Source organism: Rousettus aegyptiacus, unplaced genomic scaffold (assembly GCF_014176215.1).
Source record: "Rousettus aegyptiacus isolate mRouAeg1 unplaced genomic scaffold, mRouAeg1.p scaffold_m13_p_1, whole genome shotgun sequence".
Lineage (NCBI taxonomy): Eukaryota > Metazoa > Chordata > Mammalia > Chiroptera > Pteropodidae > Rousettus > Rousettus aegyptiacus.
In genome coordinates this window covers 141,982,879-142,008,929 of record NW_023416284.1, presented here as the reverse complement: position 1 = coordinate 142,008,929, position 26,051 = coordinate 141,982,879, and the positions used below count along the sequence as shown (strand labels likewise).

At 34.9% G+C, this 26,051-nt stretch overlaps 1 protein-coding gene and 1 long non-coding RNA gene across 4 annotated transcripts in view; one reads left to right on the top strand and one right to left on the bottom strand.

Annotated features, from left to right (window-relative positions):
* Positions 1-599: 599 nt before the first annotated feature.
* LOC107500709 lies at positions 600-25,993 on the top strand. Of its 2 annotated transcripts, XR_001594579.2 has the most exons (5): positions 600-893; positions 10,503-10,579; positions 13,919-22,164; positions 22,513-22,537; positions 23,644-25,993. It is a non-coding gene; the product is annotated as an uncharacterized LOC107500709 (long non-coding RNA). The 2 variants fall into 2 exon arrangements; XR_001594580.2 differs by lacking the exons at positions 22,513-22,537; positions 23,644-25,993 and having other exon boundaries at positions 13,919-18,556; positions 22,049-22,506.
* LIN28B (lin-28 homolog B) overlaps positions 13,783-26,051 on the bottom strand; it is a 95,785-nt gene continuing 83,516 nt past the window's right edge. For both annotated transcript variants that reach the window (XM_036220404.1, XM_016126181.2), the window contains exon 4: positions 13,783-14,262. In XM_036220404.1, the coding sequence (XP_036076297.1) occupies positions 13,893-14,262 (370 nt within the window). In that variant the 3' untranslated portion in view covers positions 13,783-13,892. The remainder of the gene's footprint in view (positions 14,263-26,051) is intronic.

Genomic DNA, 26,051 nt, shown 5'->3' with positions numbered 1-26,051 from the left:
TGAGTAAGAATAATAATATCATACTTTATATTTTTTGTACATGTATTTACATAGAGAGGCAGGCGTTTTTTAGAAAAAAGAAAAATTAAAATCTGATGTTCCCCTTTAAGATAACCTGTCCGTTCATGTGAAAATGCAGGATCCAAGTTACATGCTGCCCCAAACAGATTTCTTATCTATGTTGTCTACGTCGGTCTCCCTCTCAACTCAGAGCAACTCTGAAGTACTGACCTGAAAAAGGAAGCAGAGTCCTTCTCCTTGGACGTGGCTTTGAGGTCAGACAGAAGCACGTGATCTTTGGCAAGTTGTTAAAACTTTCAAAGCGGCCGTGTCCTCATGTGGTCACTCAAACTTTTCCTAACATGTAGTTGGCACTCAGTAAATGTTAGTTCTCATCCTTTTTCCCTTTTTCCTTCAGCTGCCAAGTCAAATCCTTTAGGTTCTGGCATCTTGGCAACCCTGGTCCTTGTAAAGAGCCAGAGGGTCAGTGCCAAGACCTGAGGGACAGGCAGGGCAGAGAACTGTTACCAAGGCCCCTTCTGTTTACAGCATACATAGCCAAAGGCACGGGAACCCAGCGCTCACAGGCTGCAGTCTCTCTGGACATGCTGGGCTAGGGCAGAGAGAGAAGCCAATTCTGACTTCAATAAGTGGTCCCAGAAAGCACTCAGCCGGGAAAGGAGGCTGCAGGCACCTCTCTAAGGTGGCTAGTGAGTGGAAAACATTGGCATTAGGATAATGATGATCTCCATGAAGTGAAGAGAAGGAAAACCACGTTAAGCTGCGGTCAACTTTTAACACTTATTTTGATCTAATACCTTTGCTCATCTCCCCACGGTGGCCGGACGAAAGCTGTGAGCGGGTGGGACGGAGATGCATGGAATGTTCAATGGGTAAGTTTCGACAATAGGAAGGATGGAGAGAAATTCATCCAGACCCCAGAAAATGTGAGAAAGGGAGAAGTTCTCAAAAACTTAGGAGACTATAAGACTTGTATTCTTGACACGGTTTGAGTGCTAAAGAATGCCAGACATCATCTTTTAGACTAGAGCAATGAGGAGTTAATACCTCATCCTCAAACTCCAACATGATCTATGCCTGTTTGATTTTTTTTTGTTTGCTTAGATGTAAAAGCAAGAATATTTGGAGCAAGAAGCTGCAGTACTTCAAATACACAATAGGCCTTTTCTTCATTATTCATACATTTATGGTTAAACTATATATAGATGGACCATGTTATTTGTCCAGAGGAAGAGAGTATAAAGATACAAGAATAAGTTTTTAGTATGAGATGCTTTTTTGTTTACTTTTTGTCAAGATATTTACCAATGTCAAATTCAAGCTATAGTACTATGTAATTATACCTAATTTTTTTTTTATGTATTTGAAATTAGACGATATACATTTATCAATTTAAAATTTGGCTGAACAGTGTTCTGTTAACTCATTGCATGTGTTTCCTTTGTCTTGTGTTAATAAATAGCAATGTATAGAAAAAAAAAGAATGCTGGGACATTGGGCAGTTCATATGACCTGTTTGGATCTCGGTTTCATCTGTAAAATGAGGTGAGCGCAGGTGAGGCCTCTTCTAGTTCTGATATCCATAACTCTAAGTTGCATACTTTTTAAGGTCTGACATGGTGCCTCCTTGCTCCAGGACTTTTTTTTTTTTGGTTGAGGATGATTTGTAGTGTTCCTTAAAGTCTCACCAGCTGCCCCCACCTCTGGCTATCTTTCCTATTTGGGGCAGTCCCATCTTCTCCCTGTCTTTCACAATGCTCTGCTGGTTTGAAGTCATGTTACCTTTATTCTCAATACCAGAACTATATTTTATGTCCTCTTTTCACCCAGTATGCAATGTTTCCTTTTATACCATTTAAAGGGTTTCTCAAAAGTACTCCTCAAAGCAGTTAGCTTGCTGGAAAACCCCTTCTAGCCCTTTCAAAATGGTATTCACTGAGATTTTGGAGGGACAGGCCTATATAACTTCAGAACAGATGGAATCTGTGTTTCAACTGGTTCAGATATTCTCAAACTTGAGTGTGCATCAGAAGAATCACCTGAGCCTCCTTAAAACACAGCTTGCTGGGCCCCACCCCCAGAGTCTGATTCAGTACATCTGGGGTAGGGCCCTTACTCTGGATTTCTGAGTTCCCAGATATGTTGACACTACCTTTAAGGAGACCACACTTTGAGGTCCCCTTAATTATTAGTCCAATGCTCTTATTAACCTATGAGGAGACTACGGCTAGGAAAATTGAACTCAAGAAAAATTATTACCCAAGTAATCTCATTCACAGTCCAATGGCTTTCAGTTAAAAGCAGCTTGTATTTTGGGGGGGAAGGGGGAGGGGGCTCTAGACCAGTGGTTTTCAAACTTTTAATAAAAGAGTCACTTAGGGAACCAGTAATAATGTGGCTCCAGGAACGCAATACACCCGTAGGAGTGATTCATAACCCTAGCTGCACATTGGGGCCAGAGATTCCAGTGTAATTTACCTGGGCATCAGGATTCTTAAAAGACCCCTAGATGATTCAAATGTGTTAAGTTTGAGACGCTGTGGTCTGGAAAAAGTCAGAAACCTTCCCTTGTACCGGCATCCCAGGTGATGTGGGTATAGCTGTGAGATGGTACAGACTTTGCAGGCAAATACTTATCTAGTTTGGCTTCCTGTTTTAGGAAACATAAAGCGGCAGGGGTGTCAGTGTGGGGTTTGAAGAGTGAATAGCAGGTGGGGTAGAAGGAAACGCGCAGATTAAAGCAAGTGTAGATCGTCTTTCTGGTGTGGTTTTTTTCCTGTGTATATCAATATCTGGTTTTGGAACTTTTTAATTGAGATGTAATTGACAAATAATAACATATTACTTTCAAGTGTACAACATAATGATTTTTAAAATACATATCTAATGAGAAATAGTCGCCACAAATCTAGTAAACAACCATCGCCACACATGGTTTCAAATTTCTTGTGATGAGAACTTCTAAGATCTACTCTCTCAGCAACTTTCGAATATGCAATACAGTATTATTAACTAGGAAACAGTATGTTAGATCCCCAGGACTCGTTTATTTCATTAATGGAAGTTTGTACCTTTTGACCACTGTTGGTGTGTGATTTTGATCTGTTCAGCTCCCTCACTCATGTTCTTTGGCTTTCTATAGCTTCTTATATAAAAGAGTCAGAAACAAGCTTACAGCCTGGTTCTGGTGTTTGGGAGAAGAGAATAATTACGATCAGAATTCTGAAATGTCTCTTCCAGGACTAGTTATGTGACCTGAGCAGTTAATGTCACCTCCTTGAGCCCAATTGTATATTCCTTTGTAACACAGGAATATTAATATCCAATATCTTTAAAAAGGTTTTGTAAGAACCAAATTTCAAAGCCTATGTAAACTATAAAGCACTATAAAATTGAAAGCTATTGTTATATTCACCAGTGACCCGTAAATGGAAGCTTAAGATAAAAGCAATTCCTCCTCACTAAATTACATCTAGAAATTTGCTTGTAACATTTATCTAATTTGTCCTTATTTCTAGGTGCACACTTTCAAATCCCAAACCCAGAATACCTGGGTGTGATAGTATGAGCATTTCAACGAGATATAGTTTTTTTCTCAAATAATGGGAGCATGGATAGACTTATTAAAATGTCTAAGGGAGAATAACACCAAAGTTTTAAGTGAAAAAGATCCTAAAATTTTTTTTAAAGGTCTTGTATTTCTTATAGCTTGAAACGGGGATAAGAAATTTATGGGACAGTAATGCAAGTATGAGTAGTCAATGCAATATAGGTGTTTACAGTTTTGAAGTTTCTTATTACTAGAAGACCTAAAAATACTGAGATAAAAATTTTTGTCTTAGACATTATCGACATCAATATCCCTTAAACACCACAAACTCCACATTGACAGCCTCTGCCTTTTGCATAAGATCCCATAAAGTCATTTCTTATAATTACATATTTTTCCAAACAGAAATTCTCCTTGGCTAAGTTCATCAAACATATGAAATATACAGAAATTCAAATAGCAGCTATGAGGTGATGTAAAATTGTTTCAGAGAGCAAGTGAAGGGTGCCCTCTGGTGATGTCATGCAGCAACTGAAATGCATCATACATAGTCTTGAATCACAGAATCATTAAACCACACTTCTACAGTTTCTTAAAAATCACACTTTCATCTCAACCATAAGGAATTTCTACACTTCCAAAGACTCATTGTACAATGTGTCAAATTAGGAAATGCTATTTAGATTGTGTTATATTATTTAGGTTAGATTTGACAGATCTAAAAAAAATTTTAGTTGGGACGATGTTCCATTAAGAAATATTAATTAAAAAACAAACAAACAAACAAACAAACAAACAAACAAACACTAAGGGTGTTTTTAAACTGAGGATGACACATTACATTTAAGTAACAGTAAAAGCTTTCTTTTCACTTTCAGTTGTTTCCATATTAACTCCTGCACTTCCAAATTGAATCTCTTAAGTAACCTGACTTTGGCCCGCAGTTTTTTGTTTTGTTTTGTTTTGTTTTACTGCTAATATGTTTTGTTTTATTTTGTGGTGGGATTGGAGACTGTTTTGGAACACTTAGACATGGTGATGGGGTTCTAATAGAACTTGCTGACTCTCCTCCTGAAGGCTTTGGGAATAACATTCTGGAACAATCCAGTGTGACCCTTGATGAAGGTAGAATGATGGACCAAATGACATTCCAGGGCTCCTTCCAAACATTTTACTCTGTTAAAATTGCCCAGGTAATCTGATATGCCTCCCCATTAATGCTGTGCAGAATTAACAAACAAATACAAACCCAAGGAAACAGTGAGCACTGGCACACCTTCAGAATACTTCAACAACAGCTTCTCACATTTCAGCTCCTTTACATTTTCAAATTATTCTACCATGAAAAAGGCTTATTATGGTCATAATTAGATTTTATTATTGTTTTAAGTGGATTGCTTTAGGTGAGTAGCAGAAGCAAGTTTAACATAGGACTAGCTAATGAAAATTATTTGTACAGAATTAATTTCATGAAGAAATAAGAACATTTGAAGAGCCAGTGTGGAGGTAACTGCAATGGCTTGAATATGTGATCTGATGATATAAATGAAAGAAGTGATAAATAAAATTTGAAATATCTGATATGCCAGTAGTGAGGCCACACTTAAGAAAATGTAGAAAAGCAATAAGAAAGGACCACATGTCAATAATACACCTATTTGAACCAAGTCAAATGTAAATATGGTTTGATTCTTAAGTTCAAAATTCTCTTTCCATCTACTCTGATTTTGCAGCATTGTTGCTATTATAATATTTAAGTGTGAGTCCAGTTTTCTTGACAAAAATGTAGAACAAACCATGTCATTTGAGGTGTGAGCAAAAACCCAAAGGGTGGAGTTGACTTTAAAGAATTTTTATAAACTGGAATGGGCAAATAGCTATAGGTGTGAAGCAGCTCAGAAATTTAATGGAAATTGAAGTCCTTGACCTTCAAAAAATAGCTCACATCTTCAATAAACTTTGACTTATTTTATGGCCAAAGTACGTATACATATCTTAAAGATAAGAAAATTGTTAAGTGGGAATATTATGTTAAGAAACATGCCTGATATGCAGCCTCAGAAACATTTACCATCTCCCAGAGTACTTAAAACCACTTCGGAAAATGTGTGTACCTGTGTGTGTGTGTGCGCGCGCGCGAGAGGGGGGGGGGCAGAGAGAGAGAGAGAGAGAGAGAGAGAGATTAAGAGAAAGAGAGAGAATATTAGAAAGGGTAACATATGCTGATTTCTAAACTGAGGATGACAAGTTATATTTAAGTAACAGTAAAAGCTTTCTTTTAAATTTCATTTGTTTCTAGAAAGCAAAGCAGACAATAGAACCCATAGAGTTTTTGAGAGGAAAAAAATCAATTTTGTGAAAATAACAAGAAAACAGGAGCAGAATCTATCAGAAAATGGTAGATTGTCACAAAAGTAATTTTTCGATTTAGTAGCCTAGCAAGCAAAAGCTTCATATAAAGGCTCTTGCAGAAAGCTTATACAAGAGGCACAAACAGGGGTATAGGGTAAAAGCAGTGTGTCGTGGGGCTTCCTCTCATCCTCAGTGGGTCTTACATTTTTTTTTTTTAAATTAGGAACAAGAAAAGAAGCATTAATTACAGAAGCATATCGGACCACCTATATTTTAGTTGCCAAATTCTCCTATCATTTAAATACTATAACTTCTTTTTTTCCCCCCAGTGTAGAGGAGAGGGTGAATGTGGTAAAGGATGTTTCTCCAAATCAGCATGTGGGTTCACCAGCAAACTAGCTTGTGGATTTCTAAACATTTATAAAAAATTCAGATTATCCTAAGCCCCAGCTTTTTGGTGATAATCTAGGGAGTTTCCATTAAAATTCTAAAATTAAGTGTGCTTGTGTTCACTGCACCCCACCCTCCTACCAATGGCTGCTTAGAAAGTAACTAACTAACTAACTAACTAACTAAATAAATAAATAAATAAATAAAATAAAGTGGTGGGAAGTCCTTTCCCCTAGGTTCTTTCATGAAAGTACATAGTTTTATACTTAGGCCATCTTCCAGAACCTTCTCTCTCTCTCTCCACTGATTCTATTTCCTCTTTCTTTAAATGCATGCTTTGTATCCTTAGAAAATCAATGATAAGGTCGTGAGAAGACGTTATGGTATAGGAGCAAAGGGTTGCTGTTCTCTGATTTATAGATTAGTCTTTTTTGTCTGTCTGCCTGTCTGTCTGTTTTATTGTCAGATTCACTCGAACTCAAAACCTCGGCAAGGTATTGGGAAAAATAGCCATCTTAAAGAGTACAAACACAGAGCAGGAGTCCAACAGGGCTATTAGCAAGCAAGTTGGGAAGCAAAACTATACCATTGCAATAATTTGGTTAAGGAAGCAACTTTATAATAATTTTAGTAACTTTTTTAACACCTGTAGCTTTTCCACATTGTAGCACATTATTTGTTATTCTACGTATTTTCCCGTAATGAAATAAAACAAAACAGTAAACAAAAAACCTCTAGTTTTTTTAATCTTGAAAAGTTTATAACTGACTTTTTCTAATGGTTGCATTGCATTTATCCTCCCTTTCACTCCCATAAACAAGTGATATATAGGCTGTGTTGCTATTTTTTAAAACCTCTATAATTTGGTTTCACCCATATTTTTCCATTAAAAATTTTCAGTCTCTGATTCTGGATACTTTTTATTGACCTTTCTTTCTATTTATTAATCTTCTGTTCTGTTGTTTTTCTGCCTTTTTTTTTTTCTCTCCCTGTTCTCTCAGCAGTTAACCTTCTGTCAAACCCGCCTGTTGAATTCTTATTTTTAGTTGTTATAATTTTGGATTCTAAAATTTCTGACTTTTATATTTTCTCTATTTACTAGTTATTTTAAAAGTCTTTGTGTAATAATTGCAATTCTGAGACACCTGTGTATATATCTATTGTTTTCTGTTGTTTCCAGGGAATTAATACTGTTTATTAGCATGTTTCCTATTATTTGACTGAATGCTGGGCATTGCAGATGAAAATTTGTAGAAGCTTTGGGTAATGTTATCTTCTTCCAAGGAGGGTTGTTTTATTTTGGTAGGTAGGTAGAGTATCAGGGTTGATTTTAGTTTTCATTAGGGCTGGTCTATTTCAAGTTTGCCCCTTTCCTGGTATTTGGCCTGTAATCTTAGGGCAGGCCGTTATTCCTAGATTTTGCCCTTCCGGGATCCAGACAAAAAGCCCAGGTGTTGACCAAGGCCTGTCCAACTCTTTGAGGCTTCAAATTCCATCTCTATCTGTCCAGCACTGGATGGTCGAGAAAAGCTCTTTTAACTCCTTTAGCTTCCCAACCAGGGGCTGACTAGGGTGAAAGAAGGAAGGTGACTAATGCACCTTCCTCAGCTTGCTTAGACTGCCACTTCCTGTTTGGGTTCCATCACCCTGTGGCTGCACCTAAGGGAACAGGAAAGTGCCCTCAGGGAAAAAGCTGGGGGTAAAACTGTGGTGCTCAATTGTGCTTTGCCTTTCTCTCAAAATTGATGCCCCCTGAAGTTCCTGGCTGCACAGATTGCCCTCCAATGTATTCACCCTGTTTTTAATACTTTGTCTCACCAAATTTGTTTCTTTACTGATTGAATGTGAACTGCTTATTTTCAAATCAGATTTTTTGTTTATGCTGTTTCTTGTCTTCCATTCACTTCCTTCGCCCATCCAAATCAATTCTATCTTTCTTATTTCACTTGAGTCTTACTTCCTGCATTTATCAAAAAATGTTTTTGAACAATTTTTACTGATATGGCAAAACATTGTATGATGTGAAAGGAAAAAGTGTAAAGTTCCAAACCATTTATAATGTAACTTAATTTTATTTTTTAAAAATAAAATTTATTGGGAAAAAAGAACATAAGAAAATCAATAAAAATGTTAATAGTTACTTATAGGTGATGTGATTATGTATTTTTAAAGAGGTTTTCCATATTTGAAATTAATAAAGCATATTTCCAGGTGATGGGATTATGTATAAATTTTTATTTTTTTAAGTTTCTCCCTATTCTCTACAGTAAATTACTTTTATAACAAAAATCTGCTCTTTTAAATATTATCAAAAATAAATGTGGTTGAAATGTTTATGTAATCACACTTTCATAAGCATCCACAATAGAGACCTTCACATTCTAAAAGTGAGTCATTCACTTTTGTACAATATACTAAACACTACTGTAGACTTAAAAATGATTAAGATGGTAAATTATCTTTTTTTCACCACAATTAAAAAGAAAAAAAAATAAGTTGGAGTAGATACCACTCGCCACCCACAAACATGCACACACACAGTGAATCATTCAGGTATAGAGTAGAAATGAAAAAGAGCTTAATCATGGGACTGGCCAATTTATAGAACTCAAGTTTTATCAAATTGTTTCTGTAGTATATCAACAGTGTATACACAGTTTGACAAATCTACATTCACATTTTAGATATTGGTACTGGTGTAACTTGACTTTGTTTCTTTGTAACTTTACAATTAATAAGAAAAAAAATGGTAGGAAAATCCTAAAATGGTTCCCCCTTAGGGTTTGAATATTTTTGTTTCAGGTGACTTCTCTTGATCACATGAAGTATCTATCTTGATTCCCAAGCTTGCATGATCCATGCTGGTTAATGCAGGATGACTCTTAACGATGACAGAACCCATCTTTCCTTCTTGATTCATTCAGGCTGAATTTATCCACCATCTGTGTTATCTTAGGTAAGGTCCATATTTATAATCACCTCTGAAGATATGTTAAAACTCTTTAATTTATGCTGATTGATGCAAATACTGCCTCAGCAGCCTTTTATTCATTCATTTGATCAAGCAGTCATACAAATCATGAATAATATCCAAAACTCATCGTAAATGCCAACGTTATATGTTTTATTTTTAATCAAGTAATTTTTTTAAACCTCAAAATATCCACAATTGACAGAATAAGACATTAGGCATGAAATGAAAATATAAAATTCATGGTCTGCAGAAAGGCAAATAGTACTTTAGTCCATTGAGATGTCTGCACATGGGTGAAATGCTATTCCAAACATCTACTCTTTTTTTTTTTTTGTCATTTATAAACATACAGTTCAAATGATTTTTTTAAAAAATTTTCACTTGTAAACAACATGAGTCAAAATGGACAATGAGGTCCTCTAAATACTACACAGGATAATTTAAAAACACTAGATAAAACACCATATTAAAGACATAGAGAAATCAGTGTTCACTTTGGTCTCTAGTATGGTTAGAGCTGTTAATACCAAAAACAACACGTACTAATTAAAGTCAGCTTGGTGGTGAGTGCCAGTGGTTGGTAGATGTAAGTAATTCAAGAGGTAGTCAACACCATCATTTTCAAGCTGGTAAACTCTCACAAGTGTTAAGCCACAGATGTATTAAATAGCGTAATAATTTCTCACAGTACAGTACTTTGCCATAACTTTGCAGCTTTGTTCCATATATAAAATTTAAAAACGATTTATAGGTCAACCTCTCACTCTAACTGAACTATGACACAGATCACACAACCACCACATCTTAAAGAGGCTGATGACAGCTATGTAAGACAGAATTTGATGCTTTTAACAAGTTGTTCTCTAAAACAAATAAATCTCATTAAGACATCTAGAAAATTAAAGGCAGTGCAGCTGCACTTGTACATACTTTCCCAAATTTTATAACCGAAGGGGAAATACACATATATATTTTATGATAAACATTTCTTAGAGGAAAACAGATAAATTAATTTAAATTAACTTTAGACTTAATGAGATTTCCCATGTCCTGTATAATTCATCTTACAGTGAATGTTACAAAGTCTATTAACACTTATGAGCTTCTATTCACAAACTAAATACAACTAGCAGTAACTTGGGGCCACATTGGTGCAAAATAAAACTGGGCCAGAGTATTACAAAAATTGGCAATAAAAACATCCTATTTTTGTAGATGGACCGATGCTAAGAACATGATGTTTCCTGATCTTTTCCCCTACATTGCACGCCAAACTTCCAAGTTATAAGCAGGTAAAAATCTTTCTATATCTTTCAATTGTAAAAATACATCCAAAGTCTAACAAAGACTAGAAATGCAAGTATAAAAATGTTTCCACTATCATCTGCCATGTAGCAAAGGAATAGCTCACAGGGCTAAGAGACTGGTAAAGCATCTTTCTTAGGAATTACATTTGTGTTGACATGGGGGTGAAGTCAAGGGGCAACTAATTCACAGACATCTTGCCCAACCCATGAGTAACCCTGTAAACAGATGCTTCACACAGACCCTTCCCCTCAGTAGCTAGAAATGGCATTGCACATGCACTCTATGTCCACTCCTTGGCAAGCCAGTGCTAGTTAGTGTGCCTGGGGCAATAATGCTGCAATATGCTTGGCTTCAGGGCATCACAGACACAAATGAAGAATGGCATCTTTTATACTGTTTGCTCAGCATGAATACACTCATATACCAACCTCTGCTGCTACACTTTCCCACCCCTAACCTCTGGGCAAAGCAGCTATTTCCAAGATTGCTTCTGTGTTCTGTTTGGCTTAAATGTAAGAGTGCCCATGATTCCTTAAATTAAATACATGATAACTTTAAGGAAATGTTTGGAGACTTTGCTAACTGAGATGCTTCATTATTTCCAAGTGTTTGTCAGAAACATGCAGTTGTAAGTTGTTATCTATACTATAGATAAAAAGTTTCTGTACCAGAGAATTATCAGCCAACTGTAAGGCTGGAGCAGCATAAAGGTGTGCTATGCATCATCTATGAGGTAGCCTTTTGTTGTAAACAGAATATATTTCACCCATGTAAATGAACACTGCTCACATCAGTGATATTCCCATATGCAAGGAATTCAGGAATTCTGCTTTAGAGTACTTTCCACATGAAATAAAGAGAGAGAACTGATATCTGATATTCAGAAATTTTGATCTGTCAAACGAAGAGGTAGTTATTACTAACATCAGTACATAATACTTATATAAAGGTCCAAGTTATTTGGTTTGTTTTGAGTAAGCAGGACTGTAGACTATTCTGTAAAAAATCAACATTATATGGTATGTTCCCTGAGCAAAGTTCTTTGTCCTGAGTATGTTATGTAATAGTGATAATATTCTTATATAAAAAATAAACCCCAACTTTTGATCAAGATAGGTTTGGTATGTGCTCTTAGTTCAGTCTGGTAAGATGCTTAAAATGACTTCAAATTGTACCCACGAAGTCCACAGTATAAAATGTTTTTTTTTTAACCATGATGTCAGCTCTGAACTTTTTATATGTAAACAGGGAATGTCCAATTCTCAAGTCCATAATGTCCTATTCCTATAAAGTCAAGGAACTTTGGTTTGAATTTTCAAAGTGACTTACTGTGTTTTGCATTTTTACTGTTAACCTGCTTATTATACCTGCTAAAGATTAAGCGATGCCACTTTGATTTGTCTACATAATTTAAATAAGCTTACGATCCTCACATAAGGCAAGGAAGTACTTCTCTACAGCTATTATCACATTCAATATCGTCAAAGGTAAGCGTTGCATCACAGCACACTGATATTTCAGTATATACTATGGAGATTCTCACAAACACTGTCATGGAATTCAAGCTGGGCTGTAAAGAACTGATGACCCAGCCCAAGGTATTTCTCCTTATTTGTGGCTTGCTGAAACAGCAGCAACTGTTCAGGTCTCCCATGGCAGGACAGGGGGACAGGGCGCCAAAACTGTTCAGTAGAATATGTCTCATTTTAGTCATGCTATTTTCTCTTTTTTGATTATCCAAGCTTACACCAACAGGCTCATACAAAACGACATTTACTGCCAATGTTAAGCATTATAATTAAATGGTACCTTCTTGTCTCAGAAATGTACCCATCATATCTATAACCAGGATGACAGCAAAATGTTTGTTTTTCATGACTGAAACCTAAAGGGACCAATATTACGATTGGTCCCTAATCAATTTATTAACTTAACCAAGGACCAACTTGAGAAATGTCTTTATTCCCTTCATTGCATGTTCATCCTGAATCCACCATATAGGTACTTCAGCATGAGTAATGAAGGGAACTTCCATAAGATCAACTTTATCATATAAAATCCTTCTAGCTCTCTGGTAGGAGAGGTTTTGCTACCTCTGTCCAGGCTCATCACTCTAGTTGCCTGCAACCAAACACCACACTTTTTAATATTATTGACGGTGACACATATTGGGCAATTGTGAGCATCTACTTACTGTTCATTCTCAACTGTGGCATTTTATTCATATTTCTTGCTATTTTGTTTTAGAAAGAAATTAGATAACTCACCAGGGGGAATAAAAACAGCCACCAAAAATGTACACCAAATGACTGGAGTTTTCCTCCAAGGTCTTCAGTAGTAAACAAGGAGGGCCCCTGCTCTAAGTGATGGTTAGGACTGACTTAGTCGAGGGATGCTGCTGCCACAATCCCATCAAAAACCTCACAACATAAAAGATTATGAGCTGGTATCAAAATACCAACGAAAGCAATCAAATCACTACATTTTTACATTGCCCTCCCCTTCCTCTCTCTTAATAGGCATCTAATTTACAATCAAAATATATGAATTAAGAACATTGAAATATCGGCACAGAAATTACACATTCATTGTCTTTTCTGGAGTTATGTATCCCAGATTCAAAAAAGCTTATGGCAGTCAGAGGCATATGGAGTTAAGTTACTGCCTTCAAAGGGGGTGGGGGTCACACTACAGGTATCAAGAAAAAAAGGCAATCCCAAACTTGGGAGAACTGATGATTTAAAAACCTTTAGTACCATATGATTGGCAGCTCTGAGATCTGAAGTATCCTTTGGTTCACACAAAAGCTAACAGTCATGTTTTTATTTGTATGTAATCTAAAGGGAATGGCATTTCAAGAAAAACTTCAGGGGTTATTTTTGAAATCATCTAAAATGCTTCACATGAGTGTTTTTATTTCCTAGGGATGTCAAATTCTGTGAGGGAGGGTGTGTGCTTGTATCTATATACACACATATATAAAGATAAACTCTCTTTATATATATGTCTACATTTCTATATAAATCCTCCTACACACACACAGATTCAGGCTCTCTCCCTCTCACACATGCACATATAGATATACACTGTATCTCATTCTCTGAATAACATAAAACATGACACCCTGCTCAAATGTAATTTGCTTAGAGTGATTTGTCTGTTTAAAAAAAATTCACAGTTCCTCAACAGTAGTTAAAAATCCCAGGTCAGCTGCTATTTGTGAAATACTGTTCTCTTGTACTTGCATGAGGTAGACTTCCCAACCGGGGAAAGAAAATGACACATTAAGAAGAAGGGTTATGTCTTTTTCCTTTTTTGAACAGAAGGCCCCTTTTTGCTTTGTTCTTCTGGTGCTGTCAGTGACTTCGTGGAGGAAGCCTCTTGAGGTGACCTGCCTGGCCATTCTGAGATCTCGGACCTGGCCTCCTGAGAAAAGGGTGCTGATGTACAGCCATGCCCTCCCCCCACCTCCCGAGGGAAAGTTGAAGTGCATGGCTGTGATTCTACTTCCTGTCTTCCCTGAGAACTGATGGGCGGCTGCACAACAGTTTTATGTGGGCAGTTTGCCACCATGTGCGTGATGCTCTGACAGTAATGGCACTTCTTTGGCTGAGGAGGTAGACTACATTCCTTAGCATGATGATCAAGGCCACCACAGTTGTAGCATCTGCAACAAGAATGAAAACATCTTAGAAATAGGGAGCATATGTCATAAAATAGACACTATTTTATGTATGTAAAAAGATACTGAAATATACAAACTGTCAATGAGATCAGCTTATTTTAATGTGCCTTCTTAATAAGAACATAATGCTATTTATAACGACAGTTGCTTCAGACTATCATCGTAAAAATGCTCCAGCAAAGTTATAAAGTTAGTTGTACTAAACACACCAATGTAAAACACGAAAGATTAATCACTTCCATAGATAGAAGTAACCCTTTTATAAAATCTGGCAGGTTATTTTAAAAGAACAGTTTAGTCCACTAGAGGGCAGCCAATGTTCAACAAAAAACAACCAGCTAGCTCTAAATAAAGACAGTTTAAAAAATACAGCTGTTGACATAACATGCAATGGCAGTACATTCTGCAATTGGGAAAATTAGAGAGCAGATTAAATTTTATCAGTTTAACATTTATTTGGGGGTAAAATTACTTTGATCGTGGAAACCAGCTGACTTAAAGAATCTTTTTCCTTTGTACAAATTAAGCCATGCAGTGAAAGTTGATATGTAGGAAAACCATACGTCTATGGTGAATGATATCTGGGGCAAATTATCAAGTAATCTAAGAGCAATACAGTAAGTATCTGAATCAAAAGAATGTTATAAAAGAAAGCTTCTAACTACTTAGATTGGATTAATAAAAGTTGATGATAGTTCGGTGATGGAAAGAATTTACTTTCTTTTTCTTCTGTAAGAAATTAGTTTTCCTTTAGAGTAAATTCTTCTAAATTGAAATAAACACAAATTCATCCTAAATTAATATTTACATGCACATTAGGCGTATAGCTTTGTATTAGATATTTGAAAATTTGACTAAGCTTCTAAAAGCTGAGCGAGTAAATTAGTTTCATTCAGATTTTAAAATTTTATATTAAAAATGACAACACAGTATAAAGTGGAGAAAATCAAATTTTATACTAAAATTTTTAATCCACTTGTTGAGTATAAAATTTGCTTATTACTTTGTCCCCAAATGAAATGTTTTAAAGATTTTCTATTTTAAATTTATTTTCAAATACATTTATAACTCCATAATTCTCATTATGAAGCACAAACCATAGGTCACAAAGTTTTTAAAAAATAGCAAAGAAAGTGGGAACTGTGAGTCAGATTAAGATGATAATGACAACAAAATAATTGATTATAATTAATTGGATTTATGTGTGTGTGAGAATAACGAGCTTAATAATTTATATTACCATATATTTCAAAGACAAACTACTAAGCTACTACTTAATCTACTGAGCGGTATATGTAAAATACTTAGTATTTTATCATCTGGGGTAAATTATAAAGAGTGAATTTTTTTACTTGGCAAAAACTAGGATAACTATGGCCTGCTTCTCTAGTTGTCGATATTACCTTGGAGATTTAAGAATAATAGGTTCACAAGAAGAGGTTTTACTCTTTGCAATATTAACAAGTATTTAGGGGGAAAAAAGTGCATCATTTAAAATATTAAAGGGAAAAACCAAGAAGTCACTTTTTCTAATTGAATTATTTCTTGTGTAATTACATGCCTTAATATGATAAATTAATAAAATATTACAATGCAGATTCACTATTGTTTCAGCCATGTGCTTTAAGATAATACAAAAATAAATAATAAAAACCACTTATGCTTGAAATTTGGGTCCCCAAATATCACACTCAAAAATGACATCTTTGAAAAATACCTCCAGATTACTCATAATGTTTTCTCATATAGTTCTCTTCTATAACAGAATTCTTAAATTAAATTTGCCCATCTATAAAATATCTCCTTTTGAATTAAATTCACTTTCTTGTGGATAACATCCACTCAGGAGCTCATTTTCGAAGAAAGAAAATGGGTTAAAGGCTCAGTAATAGAGCAGGCTCTCCTGCGGACACATCAATTTCATCAGTCACTGTGGTATGCACTGTGTTATCCAATTCAGGGAACCATTTTGCCCACTCATTTACCAAGGGCCTGATGTCAGGATTCCACTTTCACAAATGCAGTCTTCCATCATATTCTATATGTGCATGTACCATTACATTTGGATTTTAAAAGTTATTTTTAAGGATATTATATAATTTTGGTTTCCTTGTATTTTGATCTGCATAGTTAATTTACTCGCCTAGCTTTTTAGATATGTGCTATCATTAAGCCAGACTGCCTTCCACACTGAAAAGATTTGCATTCAGTGTATATATGGTTAGCCTTTAAAGGGGAGGAGTGGTATTTATTCTCCTCTTCTGTTTAATTGTTCAATGTCAATCACTCTTACTAAGTGTGCGATCACACCCCATTATGAAACCCCTTCCTTCCCAAGAGACTGACACCAAAATGGAAATGTTCAGCTCACAAATGACACCACATCACATACAAGCTCTATATGGTACTATTCTCCTTTGTTCACTCTCCACACCTCTCCAAGTCATCTTGCTTTTGTTAGTTTGAATGAATTTTACATTATGGTGTGAGGTTAAAAGTGGCATGTGTCCACATGTGTAGTTACATGCTTAAGAAATATAAGGACGGACTCACGAGTGAAAGATTACATAAAAAGAAATCACACTCTATGTATTCCTGCTAATGTTAAGTATTCTACAGAATGATGAGCCAGTGGCCCAAAGGATATTTTCTCACATATTAAACATAAAGTAAATAAAAATGTTCAGATTAATCTTAGAACTTTATCAAATTCTTCATAAAAGTCATTTTACAAATAATTTAATTCTAGTGAACTAGCATAGCACATTCTAAAAATATTATTTCCTAAAAGATGCTTTTTAAGATGGAAGATAATCAAACTGGAGTCAATTTTTTTAAAGACTATCAAGATAAGATTAACATTTTAAATGGAAGGAGAGTACCAATGACAGAGCAGAAGGGAAGCACATAAAATGGGAAAATAAATAAAAACAAATCTCTTAGATTTACATTTTTAGAAGTATTTAATTACATGATGAAACAAGTAATTATGTGAATTTTAATAAACTAAGCCCAAACTCCTACTTTAGTTAATAGGTTAATCAAAACATATCCAAAGTTTTGAGGATTCCACAATAAAAATGGCAACACTGATTCAGAAATCAGAGTTTAAATCTGCTCTGACCTTTGTAAAAATTATCATTTGGGGAGTCTGAAGCACTGAATAAGTAAATTATATTTTCCAAAGACACCAGAAAAAAATGGTTAGAACTGAGCTCAACTAATGACTACTAGATTATATAGACATTATATGTAGATATTAATTTTTAAATGATACTTCGATGGCATAATGAGAGGATTCCTCAATCGTGTATTTCCCTTGAGTCTCAAAACTGATTTAAAAAAATCAGGCAGAGGGGTGACACTGCAGATAAAGGGCCAGATTTGCCTGTCTAAAAATGTAATGGATAAAAATGTAATTTAGGTGCTTCTAAGTATTTATAAAGTGTTAGCTTAATAAGAATTTATGTGGAAACTTAAATCTGTGGGGTTTGGTGAGGTCATTAAAGAATAAGGATATAGTGATCTGTAAGCTACAAGAGGAAAGATATATTGAAAGAGTAGTAAGTAAAACAATATCAGGGAAAGGGAATAGAGTGGAAAAAACAAGTGCAAGCTATGGGGAAGGGGAAAAGGAGTGAATATAGGAAGAGAGTACATAAAAATTCTTGGAAAAGAAAGATAAGAGAAAGGATCAATGAAATTTCCAAATGGGAGACCAGAGGGGCTAAAGAAAAGCCACAAATTGGAAAGAATTTCAGAAACCAATTTGGACAAAAGGTAACTGATTCTTTGAAGAGATTGTGTAATATTTGATCCTGACACGATCTAACTAAAATTCAGAAATAATACTAATGACATTCATCAAGTCTATAGTTTTCTATTCTAATATCTGCACACTTGTTATCTAATTCAATTGTGTGTCAATTAACCAAACCCAGAGAGTGTTAGACCCCAGTCTGGTGGTGGGAGGAAGGTCAATGGACAGAAAGGCCATCAAAGAACCCAAGAAAGATGAGAAAAAGGAAAGGATCCAGAATGTAGCTTTAGATAGATGCAATCTGCCTACCCTGTATGTACCTCTTAAAGGGAAGTGAGACAGATTCTAAAACTAGCTTTCCAGAAAAAGGTTCCATTTTGTTCTGATAGCTTCCAATCTAAACTTACACCTATGTATTGTTTATTCACTCTACAGAATCTGCTCCAAAACACTAAGAGGAGAATTAGAAAATGTTGAGCCTTTCAACAGAGCACATGCTTTCTGACCTCTATCAAAGTAACCGTATTCTTTAAGTAAATTTGTTTCTTTTATTTTATTCTTCTTGTATCCTAACTCTTAAGACTGAAAGCAAATTAAACAATAAAATATTTTAATAAAGTTAATTTTTATATGTTCTTCCTAAGTATAGTGGTAAAAATATTGAGTTTTTAAAAATATTGATTGGTGGTGGGTTTATGTTCTTTTAGAAAGGTTCTTATAGAACAAACATATTTAACACCAGAAAAAAATTTTATTTGTATCATTTGAAATATAGAAGCCAGTATCCCCATAAATTACCTTTATTTGTGCTAAAAATAAAATGATCTTTACACAGGATTCTGTTAACAGAAGTAAAATGATAATAACAGAAATGATAACAGGTTCATTTTATCAAGAGTTTAACTTATGTTCCAGACACTATGAAAGGTTTATAATGTGCTAAATAATTAAATCTTCTCCTAAACTCTATGAACTAGGTACTATAATATCTATTTCTATTGATGAAAAATTAAGACTCAGAGTTTACACGGAAGGCAATTTTAATTGAAAATAATAAATTTTACCTGCATTTTAATTATATAAAAACAGAGCCAATAATATTGATGTAAATTTTATTATACATAAGTCTAAAAATATACAGTGTCTTGAATTTAAAACACCAATACACACACACACACACACAATTTTTCGTGAGATTTGGGTTAATGCTCTGTCATTATGCTGTGGGGAAGTAAGTTTCTCTCTTTGAGTTACCCCATCTATAAGATGAAAGTTGAAACTAGTCCAGTCCAGACTTTTCACTGTCAATGCCCAATTTTTTTTAACCCCTCTGGTACTTTCTATGTTGAAAAATTCTGTCTAAAAAATGAATACATAATTTTTCCATTCTCCTTTATCATAAGTTTAAGACTATAGACCAGAACTTCAGGTTAACATGCTATATTATAGTCAGAGCTATTAAACTGCCTCAATAAAATTCCAGTCACAATAAAAAAGTCTGACATTTTAGTTAGCACATGATGTCATACTGTAATGTAAATGATTTATCTAGGCCCTGAAATAAAAATTGCAATTAGAGTCTATTGGTTGGAGCGAATGTAAATTGAAATTACCTCTCTTGGAGGGCAATCTGACAGCATATTTCAAAATATTAATATTACATACTCTCTGATCCATTAACTCTATCTGTAGGAATTTGCCCTATAGGAATATTCACTGATAAGCACAATGATTTGGGTACTAAGATATTAACTAGAATGTTGACCATAGTAGTAAAAAATAGAAAAATTAAATGATAATAATACTAACCCAGGTAATCTGGCTACAGAGTCCATATTCTTTACCGCTACGCTGTAAATATGTGAAAATAAAAAAGAAATTAAAAGTACACATATACCAATAAACACTGCAGATATTGAAAGGAGTTAAGTAAAAGAATTTTTTTTAAATGAGGTAGATCTATTGGTATTGACATGGGAAGACCTCTAAGACAAATTAAGTAAAAAATAAAACAAACCACAAGATAGTATATAAATATAGTATAATCTCATTTATGTTTCAAAAACACTATGCACAACTTCAAGTAATTGTATGCATTTTTAAAGGCACAGAAAAACCACTGAAAGGATAAACAATAAATTAGCAGTGGTTACATCTGGGAAGAGAATAGAGTTAGTAAGGTGAAGGAGGAATTTCATTTTTACTGCATAACTTTTAGTATACTTTCTGAGTAACAAGAAAGACTCTATATATTTGTGTAATTAAAAAAAAACAATTATAAAGCTTTTCTTCCATTTTTTAAAATCTGACTCTCATTATTACTGTTAGTTAACTGGCAGTGAACCTGTATACCAGTAGTTCTAGAATCATCTTAAAAGCTTTTAAAAGACACAAATGCCTGGGCTCAACTCCAGACCTATTAAATCAGAATATTTGAGATGGAGCCCCAGGCGTCAGTACTTTTTATAAGCCTCCCAAGAGATAGGAGCGTGCAGCTCTTTGAGAACCACAGCTGTGTAAAAACCCAAGTTTAACACTGACAACATGACCAAGGGATGACTCTATAATCTTAACCATAAGAGATGTGGTTCAAAACCATAAATCTCCCACAGCAAGTTTCAACAGGTCACTGATACCTGGAAGGAAGGAAGGAAGGAAGGGAGTGAGGGAGGGAAGGAAGGAAGGAAGGAAGGAAGGAAGGAAGGAAGGAAGGAAGGAAGGAAGGCAGGCAGAAAAAAAAAGGAATGTATGTATCGTATTTCTTTGCTAGGAAGTAAAAATGACTCCTTAAAATTTAAGTCTGTGAAAGTTGTAAAAAGTCCACACCTTTTAATGTCCCTAATATCTGCTTATTTTGGAAGGAAGACATTGCAAAAATCTACTGAGTTTAGTTTCAGATGTGGTTTCTCTTTTTCCGAAGCCATTATTCAATTCTTACTTAATTCATCAGTCAAGGATGGGTTCAATGTGCAGGCACCTATGTCATAAGAATGGGTGATCCTTTACAGCTCTGGAATCAATTGCTGCTTTCTCTAAACTTCAACCATCATTACCAATTAACATTTACTGATTTCCCATAACTCTTTTAATTCTCCATCTTGTATTGCCTTGCATCTAAAATAATTTTCAAAAGCATACACACTTGTTTAGTATGAACACACTCCTCCTAATGGTGAAATTCTGTTGGTTCTTAAATAGAAAATTACTATCTTATAGACATAAATCTAAAAACAAGATTTCTGCTTTTTATAAACTCTATTAGGCATGGAATTCTTAAAAACTCTAACATTTAAACTATATATCGACTGAAAGAATGCCACTGATAACTACTGTTCAATCTGTTTCCTATACTTGGAGAAAAAGAAAGTCCGTAAGAGAGGGACTACAACCCTAAAGCTAGGTTTTCAATATTATTTTTAAAAAGCAAAATGTAGTTACTATAATTACCATTCAGTTCTTTCTGGTGCACGACAAATGATAAGACATTTGGATGGCTCTATATTGCCTAGTTCTGGTCACAGTAAGCAATGGTCAGTGTGTTCTAGCATGGATCTAAAGTAAACTCTAAAACCATTGGTAGTGGAAAGGACTAATTTATGTCTCCTCTAAACCTTAGTTTTCAGATCATTTACTAAACTATCTGGCATCTGTAGTGAGTTCAAAGGGGGTCTTTTTATTTACCAATCACTGTTCTAACCTCTTTTATTATCTGGCTTTTTGAAGAGAAATTATATAAATACCTTGGTCTGTTAATAGATTCAGCTACCTATAATATCCATGCATAAATTCAAATGAAATGAAAAATAGAAAAAACAACAAGCACTTATTATCTATTAATGTGCACAACTTTGTACCAGATCCTAATGAAACATACGTGAATACTTACCTAGATGGTAAGATATATGTAGTTACATATTTGATGTCTTCTTCTGACTGCTTCTTAGATTGTCATATGTTTATTAGTTTTTGTACACTTTCTGATTAATGCTATCTATATTGTAACTCCAGCTAAAATTGCACCAAAGTATCTTGAAAACCAGCTAAACTACAGTAATAGCTCTGTTCACAAACTTCTCACTATCACATAAGAACAAGAAGATAAGATGGAAGACGTGGACGACAAGGTATGTGAATGGCAGTGCAGGTTGAGAGAAGTGGGGATGGAACATGTAGCAGTTTTAAAAGAGAAGGAGACATGGAAGAGAAACATCACTGGAGAAATGGGAGCTATAGGAGGAGTCTTTTTCATGTAAGGACACTTCAATCCGGTATGGTTATAAGCCAGGTATTTTTGTATTTCATTCCATTATGTTTAAAAGTACTCAGCACATTCTCCAGCAATTCCATGGAACAAAAACTATTTGTTGAGAGCGTTCTACTTTGCACCATAACTTTAAAAAGGGGATAAAAAATGAGTTTTAGGTCTTTAAGTTAAATCTGTATTTAAAATAGAAATGTTATTTCTCTTTTAGGTGACAGACAACATCTCGGACACAGGTAATCTTTTCTGGCTAATGGAAAAGTTGAAAAAACAAGGAGAAGGATGTACTCAAACTCATAACTTAGTGCTTTCCAATTTCTTGGGAGTAGAATAAGTTTGTTATGAAATAGAACCCATCTCACAGGCAGCAGGCCTTCTGCCAGCACTGCTTTCATGATCCCAAAACAAAATGAGAGAGAAATGTCCGAGTCAGGACCTCTCTCTCTCTCCCCCTCCCTCCCTCCCTCTTTCTTTCTTTCTCAGTGTGTGTGTGTGTGTGTGTGTGTGTGTGTGTGAGAGAGAGAGAGAGAGAGAGAGAGAGAGAGAGAGAGAGAGAGAGAGAGAGAGAGAGAGAGAGAGAGAAATGAAAGCCACATACACACATTTGCAGTGGTGGTGTAACTATCCAAACTTATTCTTAGAAGGTTAGTGCTGGTATCAAATATGAAGGGAAGACATTTAATATTTAACAGATCTTGAACTGGTCAGAATTAGGTGTCTACTCAGATGGAAGAATCAGATTATCATATGTAATCTGAAAATGTTGGTTCATTTATTTATGACAGCAGCCATGCTGAAAACTTAAAACCCCCAGGGTTGCTTGCTTTTCCCCAGACCATTTCACATTTGCCAGTGTCAGAGGTGTGACATCTGTTGTAAATAAGCATCCGTTTGGCCTGAAGAAATACAATTCCACTACTGCTTTTATGTCAACTTTTATAAATGTTTTTTTCTTTTTTTGCTCATCACATGATGTCTTTTAGGCGTTTGCTCTGTAAACCAACCTTATTTTTAGGGCTGTCATTATTTCACAAGTCATTCTAAAGTAATATCTTTTCCTTTATGTATACAGTGAAAACATTTCTTTACTACTAAACATTTGTCCAAAAGCACAAGAAATTTTAAAAGAGGAACTTCATCATGATTACTTGATAGGTGAAAGAATAATCTGTTATCTAGAGAAGTGAATGTAAACATCAAAACAACATATGAAAGAATTGAAATACATAAAAAAATTACATTACGTATATATTAAAAAAGCCTTAGGTATACAGATAAGAACTGCAAAATAAAAAAGTGACTACCTCATATTTTATCACACACACCTCTCTGTAAAACACAGAAGGAAGACGACATGAGACATTTCAAAGAAAGATACTACAGGTCAAAAATCAATGTCAGCGGCACGACTGAGAACTGCACAGAAGTTAGGTAAAAGTTCCAGACGTGTAAACTGGTTGTTTGCAAGCTGGAGGCAAAAGGGGGCTGGATTAAAAGATGCTATCCTAGTTTTATCCAAGTGAGTTATTAGAATTATTTAGCCAAAAGGGTTATTTAAAGCCTTGACTGACTTTCCTTTGAGATAGATACGTAATAATAATAATATATTGGTAGTATCTGTGTTTCTATGCAGATAGTGTTAAAACTTTTCCCTGTTATTGTATTACTAAATTAATATTATTACTGTTACTGCCATATTACAGAACTAATAGAAACTATGCATATGCTTTCCATTTTGATGAAGTTTATATGAGTAGCATAAAAATTTTTTATAGAGGAGTTGCTGTCCTAGAGCACACTGCTTGGTGTGATCTATCTAAAATATACCTTCAGGATTAATTTATGTGCAAGAGGCAAAAGGAGACTGTGCCAAACCATCTCTTATCTCTATAGCTACTCAGGAATCAGAAGGAGTTAAAACTATTCTGCTGAAATCACTAAGGAAAGGCTTCTAATGATCGATAAATTTGATCTGTTCCAGCACCAGCTACTGCTGAGGAAAATGATGAAGTACAGACGAGAAGTAAATGACCTCTGTCTACTTCCCCCTCCAGCCCAATTGGTCTTCCTGTGACTGACTATATATCGTCCTTTGCCAAGTATCAGCAGTTCTTAAATTGTTCACCGTGTAGGTAGGTAGGTGAAAATTGAACAAGGAAAATCGCTACTGTGTTCAGATAACCTCTATAAATTGTGATATTATCTCCTTTCCATGTAGGTCTGATTTCGAAAATTAAAGCTTAAGGTAAAGTCATGTAAGGTATTCTTGGCCTTGTGGCTACTTTTCACCCCATTCTGACTGGGTGCAGCTGCCCTTCATGTCATCCAGCTTTTCAGATGACTAAAGCTTGATGGTCAAACTGCTAAGACATCCCTGCAGATCTCTTCTCTATCAGTGATACCTTAAGCAATCTCGTTTCCTTATTTGAACAATTTAAGGCTGTGACCCTGTGAACACATGGCCATTGACATAAAAAGAGATAGCTGTCAAGCCAAGGATGGAGGCAAAAAACTAAAGGTCTGTAGGTATGAGAAGAGCAGATAGTTCCCTGGACAGAGATGGGATTGTTTACATATGTGCAAATACTCTTAATAAGTATTACCCGTTAGGACTAGATTCTATACATTAACAAATTTATTTGTGCATATTCTATAGGCCAAAAATTGGCTTGTCTTGAAGGCAATTCCTTGAGTATTTAAACAATACATTTTCCATCTCCTTTGGACTGCCTTTCAATTTGACTGGTAGAAATGTTCATGAAGAATTTCATTCATTCTCTTAGTGAGACAAAATAAAGTCCCTGCATAATTTTTCTATGTTTTTCTAACAAAAAAAATTTGAAAAATATCCTGGAAGATGTGGTAAAAGGAGGTAAACTTGCTTGGATAATACTTGATCTCGTTTCCTCATTTGAACAATTTAAGGCTGCATATATAAAAATGCGTATTTCAGAAAACTAATAGTCATCTAAAATGATAGCTGCAAATGACAAAGTGTTCTTTATTTATCATACTGAAGTTGAAGTTCTCTTTATGTTTTATTCTTATAATTTATGTGAATACAACATATGTGTAGGGAAAAAGCTGTGCTTCAGTGGAAAACTGTGCACTGTCTTGATCTGGAGCTCATACTATAGATGATCCAATTCTGATTCCATGAAAGTTACTTTACAGCTCTTTAGGATGCTGGTAAATGACAGCAATGCCTACCGAGAAGCCAATTCTGTCCTGTCAGGTGAAGGTTCAACTGACTCCTTTTCCCCACAGAGGACAAAGCTGGTTTTGCCTCCATTTGCATATTAATTTCAATATTCCCCATCTACAAATAAATAGCCTTTGGAGTCTCCTTTGAACTCTTATATCATCGCCTTTTCCCCTCATTTAATTGAGTTAAATAAAATCTAACACTTGCTTAATTTATATCTGTATGACAGTCATGATGTTACCTTTCTTAAAAATTATCCTTTAATTCTCATACAGTGAATATGCACCACAGAAGCCACTGGATGAGATATAAAGACCATTATGCCATGGTCCTTGCTTATCTTTAAGCACAGAGAATCTAGAAAAGAAATAAGTTAAATGCACAACTAATTTTAACCTCAGAGTTATTGGGCCCAATTTTAGTTTTTGTATTTCTTCTTGGTGATCTTATTTTCCTTACACCTTGAGACATTTTGTTCTTTCATAATCCTGGGAATTATTTTCAACTATGCTAAAAAGTAGCTTAGAATAATAAAATTAAATAAT